Below are 12548 nucleotides of genomic sequence, written 5' to 3' on the forward strand. Positions count from 1 at the left end.
ATAGTGGTCAATTAGTAACTGATCTGCTGTACAGTTAAAGTAAATTATACCTCAATATTGAGTAGGTTTCTGTAAAATACTGTTGTATGTTAAATATTTTAGTTCAATGCTTAAATTATTACATATAAAAATAGTTATTCTTCTAAATGTTTATTTTAATTAATTTGTTAGTTATTAATGATACATTTTTTTTCTATTAGTAATACAGTTTATTGGACTAATTATTTCAAAAAATAAATCACATTCAGGTATTGTTATATAATATGTATTATATTCACAGTCCTGCTCATAAGTCTATGTTGACTGAGATACCATAGAGTATGGTGTTAAATGTTAATAGGTTTGTTTTATAAAATCAAACTAAATATATTGAACATTTTATTGAGTCAATAATAATATACAGTGTCTAAAAGTTTCAAGTTCCTCAGAATAATATTATTTTAATAACAAAAAATAACTAAAAAACATTATTTTTTGTTTAAATATTCAATTTTGAAAATATTTTTAACTTGAAATGTCTATAAAAGTAAATTGTACATATTATTATGTATTTTTGATATTTTTGGGTTGCTGTAAGAAAAACATGAAGAGCTTTGTATAATTTTGTACATTGTACATTTTTCTAGCCTTGGCCATAGTTTTTAAAGCATGAAATTCAATAATTTCAGTTAAATTTTTAGTTTTTTCCATCTGGCGAATTTGCAAAATGTGATTATGATAAATGTTTGTAAAAATGTCAAATTAAACGCTTATAAAATATTATGTGAGTGTATATTCGATGTCTTTTAATTAGGGGATTGAACAATTTATGAAGAACCTTACACCTATGTTCAAAATTTTTTAGTTAAAATTAAAAACTTGAACAAAATATCTAAAATTGTTCCAAGAGAAATCGTTATCCGTTATTTTACGGTAAGGGTACATAATACGCACTACGCGGCCAAGCGGCTGGCCAACCGCAAGTAATAATCCATGTAACGACATTACGACTTTAAATATGTAAATATCATATTCTATATGATATTATTATATAAACAATTTCATTCGCACTTCGTTGCGGCTAACCGCAAAACCGTTCCGGTCGCTTGGATCGCTGCAGCCGCCCCGACGTATGACCGCACGGTCGGTGTGCGGTTGCGGTCCGTGCATTCAGTATGCGGTAAGCCGTCAGTTCTCGTTAGCGTCTTTTTCTGACGACATTTGGATTATGAAGTTTGATACAGAAACATTTATCACCGAAATCAAGAAGCGACAATCACTTTGGAACACAAATTGCACTGGTTACTCCGACAGAAATATTAAACACAGAGAATGGGAAGAAGTGGTCAATATTTATGGTGCTGAGTTATCATCGGAAGAAAAAAAAAAACTCAGTTAGTATTATTTAATTACTTAATAATTATATCGTTTGTAAATTTACATTAAATTGTTAAAGACGGCATACTAAATAATATACTATATCTACAGCCGTGGAATTATTATATAGAACTAATTTAATTGAAACTAATCACTTTTAAATTATCTTGCCAGTCTAATCTCATTCGGTCGTATAATATTATGCGAATAATTGACGATATCTCAATGCAATTCTGTTATTTTTTCTCACGTTTTCTTTAAAAAAAATAAAGCAATGTTTTCGGTTAATATTTAATGGCACGGCTGTAGATAGTACTATCTAGTAATATCTACAGCCGTGGCCCGTGGTAATGGGTAGTAGCATTGATTATAAATACTAGTATTTATAATCAATGGTAGTAGTAAGTTGTTTATTGTTTTCGAAAGACAAAACGAAAACATCTCTGCTTATCACAAAATTGTGCAAGACAAGCAGATTTGATAATACCATTCGCTAAATCAATGTTATTCTATAACGCTCTATAGAAAATGCGCCATTTATTAATTATCAAATGTGCCTAATGTGCATTCTGCGTAACGTCTAGCCATGCAGGCTGCAATGCCTATAGGTATACTTTTTGTTCGTAACATTTTAATCGTTTCTTGAATATAGCCATAAAGGTGCATCATACTTGTACTTAAATCAAATATTTTAACAAAAACTAACCGCAAACAAGTGGTATAATTTGGGTGAACTTGGTGATAGTTCGGGAACGTTTAGACGATTCTCCTGAATTTTTATTACAATAATTAGAATCGTTGAGCCTACAAATGTCCCATACGCTGCATCGTCTATTAGTACAATTTGCCATCAAAACTAGAGAGAAAATCCTTTATAATTGTAGCCCATTGATTCACTATTGGACGGTACAATAATTCTAATATTATGTTTACCACCACATGCACCTATTCAGTAAGAAAAATTCGCTCTCTTAAGAAAATCATTTGCAATTGGACACCATATTGCAGTACATACTTCTACTTTCTGTGACACTACTAATTCTAATCTGTTATATTATACTGCAATACATAGTTCTGCAAATGAACACCCTGTTACCAAATATTTGAAACAATTAATTTTTTCAGGTGTGAATCTTCAGAAAAAATGGCGGAATATACGTGATTGTTTTGTAAAAGCCCACAAAGCAAAGGAGGCCAAAAGCGGTCATGCTGCGAAAAAAAAATGTTCTTACATTTTCTACGACAACCTTTTATTTTTAAAAGATACTGTATCGTTTGATTCAACAACTTTGAATATTACTTCAAATGTAGAAAGTAATAATGCAGATGAAGTCTTAGAAGGTCAATATATAGCTACGCGTCCTTCCAATTCCTCAAAGGAACCACATCACACTGAAAAAAATAAAAATGATGACATTGGTAGGGAGTTAATAGGGATTTTAAATAAAAAAATAGAATCAAACATTCTTGGAGAAGACGAAGATCGTCTTTTTTTCATGTCGCTGGTAAAAGACTTTAAAAAAATACCAGAACACTTGCGCTTACAAACAAAATTGGATGTTTTAAAAGTCATTCGAGACGCTCAGGCGTTAAATTATCCAAAAAAAAGGGCTTGAATACTTAGAATAATCCATATTGTGGACAATTTGACACAGAGAAGACACCATCTTTATAAAATTTCACCTATGCAAATCTGTACCATTTGTTAGTGTACAGTATACACTGTAATGTAATAGACTATAGCTTAAAATAAATCCAAATTTTTAATGTACATAATTATGTTAAGTCCCCACAAATACTTTTGAATTATACAAAAAAATATATATTAAAAATCCATATTATCCTATTATACCATAAAAAAGTGGGTAACAGTATGCTGTATATTAGGTCACTAGAGACTTCACTGTAATTGATGTGATAAATTTTAATTCAATTATATAAAATCATTTTATACAACAAAAAAAGAGCTAAAGATGATCTGTCAGCCTATAATATTACTAAGTACATTTTATATTATTGTCATAAGAGAAATTTATTGTATTATTAGACATTACAGTACTACACTAAGTTAGAATAAAGTAATCTAAAGTACCAAGAAATAGTATTTTTAAAGTGCACCAAAAAAACTAAAATTGTAATTTTTTGTTTAAATATCTAATGTTATCAAAATTTGAACTTAAAATGTCCATAAAAAACTGTGTTCAATATTTAAGTATTTTTTTAGAAGTATATTCTATATATTATATTTTTGAAAACTACTAGGTACTTTACATGTTCACCTCTCGAATACAGTGTACACTAACTAGATTCACTTTCCCTCCAGAAAATGTATTTAAGTTACACAGTAGTACTTATGAACTTAAGTACATACATAGACAAAAGAACACTCATTATAAAATTGAATATAAATGAGTAGGTATGATAAAACATCTGTTTTGGTGTTGTACTCATAGACCTTATACTTTAAGAACATTAAAAGTAGCTACATTATACAAAATAAAAAATGTCAGCATTCAATTAATTCTGAACATTATTAATGTATTAATGCATATGTACCTAAATAAAAATAAAAATTAATTTCTACAATTGTTTAGATATAAATTTTGTATATTGATCATGATACCTGTAAAACCACCAGACATTTAAAATATAATGTTTGTTACTAAATATGACCCCTACAGTTTTCTTATATTGTTCATTGAATAAAAACCACTACTAATAGAAAACTGTACGTTCTTATTCTGTATCTCACGCACACTTTTATATAGTGAGTAATCTACTAGGATAATCATCATAAATAATTTTAAATAGTGCATTCATTTAAATAAAATACAAAGAATAATTGGCATTTGTCAATTAAATATGTAAGCTTTGGGTAGAATATTATGTTATATCATTAAGCTGCACAAATTAAGTTTTAAAGAAATACATAGTTATTAAATAATAGTAATTTTTATATTTATTTAACTTAGTAATAAATTAAAATGATACCCTTATTTTATTTACTTAACCTAGTAAAATCAAGGAGATGAGTTACTATTTTTTTTTTTAACTTTATTAAATAATAATGATAGGTTAAAATAAAACTGATATTCTAGGAGCGATATGTTTTATTTATATTCAATTATATTTCAAGTGTAACTAATAATATTTTAAAAATTATTAGATTTAAAAATGTAGATTAATTATTTAAATAAAAATGGTACAAAGTAAATTAATAGTACTAAGTAAAAACCTTTCACATAGAAATTTATTTTAAAAATGTCAGAGTTCATTATATTATAATAATATTAAACACTTACATGACGCTCAAAAACAAATTGAAAAAAACATAGGATTTTTGTATTCGTTGTTTTATAACAATACATTATTTTTACATCTTTATTAAAATTTGATTACTTAAAATATTAAAAAAATTCCAAAAAAAAAATAATAAATGACAAACATAACTTATTAATAATTAACATACTTGCCTTAACTAATAGTTAAATTATGATTTTATAAATATAGACTGTCAACTTAGCAATACTGTTAATGCATCGAAAAAAGTTGGGCGGTCTTTAATTTGCATTTTAGCAATAGACGAGTCAAAGTAATCTAGTGCAATATCTATATTCGTTTTATTGGCCACTTGCTCAAAAGCTTTTCCGAAAAAGCTGAAATATTAAAAATAATTATAATGAGTATAACTTAACAATTTTAAATTACATGAGTAATAAATAATATTAAAACTTAAAATATTTATATATGTATTAAAAATAAATTACATTTACTTTTAGTTTGCAGGAAATAGTTGAATGTTTTAATTTTTTTTTTAATCAGTATGTACCTAATTTCCAATTAATTAAAAAAATATGATGTATACATTTTTTGGTAAATAAATAAAAATTGTAGCTACTGAAAATATGGGAACAATCATTAATGCGATCATAAGTAATAATGGCAGGGACAACTTTCTTGTTACAAACACATGTATTTAATATTTCAACATGGTTTACAACTTACTTTAATATTTAGTAACAACTAAATATTCTAATCTAAACTTGGATATCAATTGGTATTAGTTATCACTGCTTGTAATTCAGAACTATAATGACACTTAAAAAAAGTATACAATTCTTAAATTTTACCTTCTAGGCAATGATTCTGTAATAGGTGGAATACCAACTATAATACAAGTATCTTGGTCCGAATCAAGAACTGCTGAAGCAATTAATGGCAAACGAGTATTTTTATTTTTATGTGATGATGCGACTTGAGCCCTCAATGCAAATGAAGCTAACATAATTAATAATTGTGGATCAGAATAATGCTGTGAATTTAATGTACCCTGCAACAATTAATAAATTAATTTTACTTAAAAGTGGGCAAGTAAGTACCGCTGTGCTGTACATAGGGTGTCTAGAGGATCACAGTAAATGTATTAAAATCATTATACACGAAAGATGATTCTGAGCGAAGTCAGTTTCTATCAAGTATATTTCTTCATATGTTTTTTATATTGCTATTAAAAAAATGTATTTTATCATATATTTTAATTAATTTTTAAGTCAAAACCACCTTACCATAGAACTAAATAGAAGTAAAGGCTTAAATGTCTATCTTAATATTTTGAAAATGTAAACATTTTAAATAATTAATAAACCTATACTCCGTCAGCCGAGAGAAAGCTACCGGGCGGCAAACAAAACTCTTCCATCTCTCACACTTTTTATTTTGGACATCCTAAAATACTCACTGATTTCACTTTCCTACCAGAAAAAATGATGAAGTTAAAAATCTAAGTATAAATACTGCCCCAAAATTAAAAAAGAAACCTAAAGCATTGTAAAATCAATACATTCATCCGCTCAGAATCTATAGTTGTTAAAAAAAATGTTTAGAAATTATATTATTTAAGTAATTTAATAACTACAAATTTGTTACCTCTTGGACAATTAAGTAATAAAATGGACCAGCTAATATCACTTGCCGCATATCCAATGCTGCTTGTATGTGCCTAAACATATTAGTCAATATCCATTTAGCTCTTTCGATTCCTTCATCTAATAAATTTTTTTTGGAGCTATAATAATTGATTATATATTAATTTGTTATCCTGTGAAAAATCATTATCTTATTTATTACAAATACATACCGAGATAATAAATCCATTGTATTATAAAAACACTCGGTAGATGATTTTCCGTGAATCTAATTTTTTTTTTTTAATATTAATATAGTTTAGTTCAATATAATACAATATATTTTATAAAATGTCTTCATAACTTACATTACTTTCCAAAGTAGCAATCATTGAGTAAACATAATCAGCACTTTGGTATCGGGTTTTAAAGCCTTGATGTAATATGAATGAAGGATAAGTTAAGTGTAACAAATTATGAGTATTGGATATTTTTTCCATCATCCCAAAAAATTGTTTTCGCAAATTTAAATCCATAGAATGGTACATTTGACGACTTTCCGATAAAGGTAACCTATTATAGTTGAATATAACAATATTTTTTTTTAAACTACAGCAGATTTCTTATACTAATAAATAGTTGGTACGATAGTTTGTGAATGTAATTACCCCATCTCAGCTAAAATTTGCTTCAATCTTTTTTCTCCTTTAACAGTCCAAAGTTTTAAAGATACAGCTGTAAACATTGAGTACCGAAGGCTTGATTCAATTGTCCAATGTCTGTATAAGGCTAATAACAAACTGTGAATTATATTATCATTATTCTAATTTCTGTGTCTAAGTAGTTATATTAATAGCTCGGTATTTCTTACTCTTTTTCAGATTCAATCCTCAAACTTAAAATATCGTTTGAAGGTACTGTTTGTGACATAGATTTCAACTCGTTATGATTAATAGCAGATTCACAAATACGACCAATGTGATCACCAATCAACTCAACTTCTTTTAAGTAACGCATATTTTCAGTTTTACCAAAAATGTATTGCTCAGTTACACCAATAATACCCCACCTAAAAATGTATTTTTTAATTTAAATATTCAGATTAATTATTAGACAATTTGACTATAATTTAATAATTGTATATGAATAAATAATTATTAATTCTCCCCATCCCACAACCTCTACAAATGTTAAGCTTACCACAATACATCAACAGTTTCTCTATGTAATTTCCAAGCAAGATCATACATTAATATAGCAGTCTAAAAATCAAAAATTGAATAATATATAGAATCTTAGTCAAACATTTCATAAAAAAAACAACAAACCGATCTTCCATAATATGAAAATTGAGTATAATCAAATAAAAGTTTTTTTCTTTTTTCTTCCCAATTTCTTCTTTCTTTTCTTTTTATGAACGTAGTTTGTTGAAGCATTCTCCTTTCGTTTTGACGTTTCTCAACAGAATCATTACCCGAGTCTTCATTTAGATCATCAGAATTAGAATCTTCTTCAGATGACTAGAATGACATATTTAAAAGAAAAGTAACCTATGAATTTTAATTTTTTTTAAATAAACTTTTTTACCTCTTTGTCAATAAATATATCATCAAACTCAGGTATTTTTTCATCCTTCTCAGGAGAAGTGATAATTCTTATCTAAAGTATAAAAATATAGGTATTTAATCTATTCTGTAAACACAAAGTAGTAATATTTACTTGTGAACTACTGTATACATTGCAAATGTCTGTGGGCCTATGACTATCAATAACAAAAAAAATTATATCTTCTTCTGGTTCTAAAATATCTATTATATCTAATGAACCACCACAGTTTATTAACACTATATGCTTTACCTATAAATTGGAATAAAAATATACAGTAAGTAAATGGTCAATATTTCCTCACTTAAAGTTAACTAATAAAGTAAAATCAAATTGAATTATTTACATCTGCTTTTTGTTCCTGGTAAACTTTTTTCAATTCAGTAATAGTTTTTACCGGCACAAGTACATAAATAACATTATCAAAACGTAATATATATTGAAATATTTTAGCAGCACAAATTGCATCCACATCATAATTTACCAAGATTAAAATTTTCTAAACATAATAAAAAAAAAAAATTAAACAATAATTATGAATTCCAATTTTAAAAATTGTCTTTTATCAAAAGTACAAAACCATAAATAAGGATGTTTTATTCTTAATTTATTTTGTACTAGTAGATAACAATGTGCCTAGTTTCTTATTAAATGAACAATAGCTTTAATTATATTATATTTAGGGGCATACTTAGTAGTTATAATAAAAACCATTGTTTAATTAGAAAAAAATATTTTGTATTTACCTACAAAAATAAAATATATGAATATCAATAATTCGATTGGGACATTAAAAATGAAAAATAGTTAGGTACATGGTATCTCATTGAAATTTAATCAATTAAAATATAACAGATGAACAATCAAAAATTCAAAAACATAATATTTAATTATTATTAATATTAATTCTACAAAGAAATACACCTAGGTAGTTAAATAATTAATTGTACCTGGATATTAATAATTGTCTATAATAGTTGGAATAATATACAGTGTCCATGGGAACACTATAATTCAGTAAATTCAGTACTATAAGGTACATATTTTTGAAATCTGTTGGAGGAATATGAAACTATACTACCTGGCCATTATTACCTCTAACTTATAATTTGTTAATTCATATATTCTGCATAATAAGCACGACAGAAATTATTTTTTTCAAAATAAGAACCACTATTTCTAACATACTTTTAAGAGTCGTTGGATTTTTTAAATCATTTTGATGTATCAATTTAAATTCTAAATCCAAAATGTCTACCTAACTGATAGAGCCAATCATCAAGCATACTGTTGCCATAACATGCAAAATAAATTAAATGAATGTAGGTATTGTTAAAAAATATTATAACATTGAATACCTAGGTATTTTAATTATATTTTCCTCGATAGCTAAAAATACTTTTTTTTAAATTACCATGTACCTATTCTGGTATCAAATTAAGTTTTATAATTTGAAATTAATTAATGATAATTTGTATATAATACATATTTAACTGAAGTCAGACTGATGATTTATAATCATCATAGTGTTGAAAACTAAAAAAATAACAGATTCAATTTAATATAATATTTTTTTTTAAAACTAATATTTAGGTTGATACATCAAAATTACATAAAAAATAAGATAACTTCACATAACTATAATACATTAGTTGAAAAAATGATCCCAGTAATCTAATTTCATACGGTTTCATGTTCCTCAAAACCAAATTAAAAAATACATACAAGGCACTGGAGTTATAGTTGGTGTCCAATTTATTGTTATGTAGTGTTTCCTAATTCTATGGACACACAATATATTATGTAGTAATATTATTGTTATCTAGTTTTATTACTCTAAGGTATAATGACTAAAAAGTGAAGAGTGAAGTTTATATAATATTAAAATGTGTAATCACTATTCAAAACCACATGGTACAGTTTAGTTTTTATTTTTATCAATACAATATGGGTGGTAAGTACCAATGTAAGTAACAAGTTCAACTCAGATATATTTTAAAATGTCCATTAAAATAAATTTGGAAAGAACTAAGTGACTTATCTTGAAATTACTGATGTGTATACTACCTATTATAAATATTTTATATTCATTTTGATCTTTTATAATTGCTATTTTATGCTATATTAAATTCACAAGCGACATGGCTGGGAACTGGCTACAGGGACACAGTCACCTTTATTAAGAACTAACATTATATAAATGGACCCTTGGTAGTTAAGGTTATCTAGACTAACTGTGAAGACAAAAAAATGTAATTTTTTTTTTTGCACCTAAAGGCACCAAAAACTTTAATCTGGCCCTGGGTAGTTCTTAAACCTATGAATTCAAAATAAAATCTAAACGCCCTTGATTGGTCGTTTAAAAACAAATAAAAACGTCACATGTTAACCACCCAAAAAAATAATAAAACAATACAATTGTGGGGGACACCGTAATACTGACTACTGAGTGTTTGTGCGCTATCGTAAGCATGATTTAAGATACTTTAAATCGTGATTGTGCTCAGGATAAGCACAAGGTGTCAAGGTATACGAAGTATTTATGATGGATCTACTTACATTCTTTGAAACGACGTCGTAAAACCCTTTCACCAGATCGTCAACGAACATAATCACTGAGCCGCTCGACACGCCGACATCATGTTTCAAATTCAAAATAATTTAATAATTTATAAGTAATACCTGACGATTGACAACGACGTACCGCGATCACGACTAATTAGGTAGGTATTGTAACGTCTACAGTATTTGGACAATATCGCACGTCGCACGCAACGATTTAATTCATTCAACAGTAATAAAAGATATAATGTATAAAGCGACAATAGTAATATTATTAATAAGTTACAAAACAATAACCGTCGGCGCGACCTAACCTAATATTTTTCGAGCGAATAGATAAACTGGGGAACGCATATTGTAATTGAAAAACAACGAGGTACGATGATATAACTTTTTGCCGTCAGATCTTTCGGCAGGCGCGTGACGTTGCGCGAACTTGAACCAAATCCGGATTTTAACAATCATATACCATGTTGCTTCTATCACGGGGTTGGGCGCGATAAACGAACGGCGGGTGAACTACCAAAAAACTATGTAATATTCAAGCTACACAATTAAACGCCGGAACCCGTAGTCATCTACGGTCTACGCTCCATAATAATTTGAAGCAATTGTTTCATGTCTAATATAGGTATTAGGTGGGTGTCGGTGCCCGGTGGTATAATTGTAACACCTCAATACAATTATTGTCATAACAAATATGATTATTAACATAGTAAATTATCATTTTTATGTAATAAAGGGAATGGTTGGTGGTAAAAATATTAAAAATGTACAATTTGCTAATTGCTTCAAAGACTCAAAAAGTTTGAGCCGCCACTGAGTTTGGCTACGCCATTAAACTTTATTGGTCTTCCGAAATAACTAATAGATAAAAGCGTTATAAGCACCTCGTACCTATAAATCACCACACCGCGATTACTTAAATGCGATTAAAAAATAAATAATTAATAATAATATCGTGTGTACACCACTACACGATTACCCATACAAATATACGATTTTGACGAATATAAATTCTAGACGACGGGTGCTCCTGTTGCGTTGTGCACTTAAGTAACTTGTAAATTGTTGCTTAATATATTATCTAGATCTTTTTATACTTACCATTTATATTTTATACCCGCGCGTTGTTCGAAGAGGCTCAAATTAAGTGGAGGGATGCCTTTCATAATTATTTATATAGTTCTCATATATAGCTTAAACAGCGGTACAAAATAAGCGGAGGGATGCCATCCCACTGTATCCCACCACTTCGTTCACTGTCTATACCTACATTCCGTTGCCTATCTCTGCTCTTAAACAAATGTATAACTAACAAATCTATGGGCCTTATTTTATTTTAAAGTTTTGATTGTTGCAATAAAAATGGTTTAAGCATGTCATCTAAAATACTTAATCAAAAAAACAATTAGTAGAAAAATGTGCTGTGGTCTTTTACTAGCATAGATCATTTGTATACAACATATTATATTTATATATTATAATGGATTCAAATATTTTTGTTTTGTATGCAAATTAGAATAATCATTGGGACAAGCCATAGGAATTATAAATTAGAATATCTAGTATGTTTTAGAGAAAAACAAAGTATCTTTTTATGGACACGTCATATTACTAAAGTATTGTTTGCATTTGTGATGTGCATAAAGTTACGTAAAAGTTTCATGCAGGTAGGTTCTTTAACTCAGGTCCCTAAGTCCAAACACTAATAATAATATTATAATATTACTATATAATAAGTAGGTATATTTTATTTTATATTATTTATTGTGATTGAAGTAATTCATTTTACTATTAGCTATTAGTATTTAGTACTACAGACTACAGTAGGTTAAATTCATTGTCAAAAAAATTGAATTTTAAAATGTCATTGTGTGTATAAAATATAACAATAATATACCCAGTGGCGTTGAAAATTGGTGGTGAACAAAGCCACAAAATAATAATTAACTAGCATTGGATATGATGAACATACTATTTTTTTTTATAACATATTTAATACATTTAAATATATCTTATTAATAAATAATAGCTTTTATAAATAACTTAGTTATTATTTAAATTTAAGAACAGTTTTTATCCATGAAAATTCTCTGCCAAATAAAAAACATGGAAAAC

The 12548-nt window shown here is 27.5% G+C and overlaps 2 protein-coding genes across 2 annotated transcripts; one reads left to right on the top strand and one right to left on the bottom strand.

The window, feature by feature from the left end:
• Positions 1-547: 547 nt before the first annotated feature.
• On the top strand, positions 548-4082 carry LOC111034818. Its single transcript, XM_022316200.1, has 2 exons — positions 548-1373; positions 2482-4082. The coding sequence occupies exons 1-2, from the start codon at positions 1112-1114 to the stop codon at positions 2970-2972; spliced, it is 753 nt and encodes a 250-aa protein (XP_022171892.1). The 5' UTR covers positions 548-1111; the 3' UTR covers positions 2973-4082.
• Positions 4083-4791: 709 nt separating this feature from the next.
• Positions 4792-10911, bottom strand: LOC111034819 (cell division control protein 45 homolog). The gene is made up of 13 exons (XM_022316201.1): positions 10425-10911; positions 8212-8364; positions 7980-8117; positions 7848-7919; positions 7589-7780; positions 7461-7522; positions 7132-7329; positions 6929-7060; positions 6629-6833; positions 6494-6549; positions 6283-6421; positions 5487-5686; positions 4792-5012 (listed from the first exon to the last, which is right to left on the bottom strand). Exons 1-13 carry the CDS (start codon positions 10473-10475, stop codon positions 4871-4873), a joined length of 1740 nt encoding a protein of 579 aa, XP_022171893.1. The 5' UTR covers positions 10476-10911; the 3' UTR covers positions 4792-4870.
• Positions 10912-12548: the final 1637 nt, after the last annotated feature.

This window comes from Myzus persicae, unplaced genomic scaffold (assembly GCF_001856785.1).
Source record: "Myzus persicae strain clone G006 unplaced genomic scaffold, MPER_G0061.0, whole genome shotgun sequence".
NCBI lineage: Eukaryota > Metazoa > Arthropoda > Insecta > Hemiptera > Aphididae > Myzus > Myzus persicae.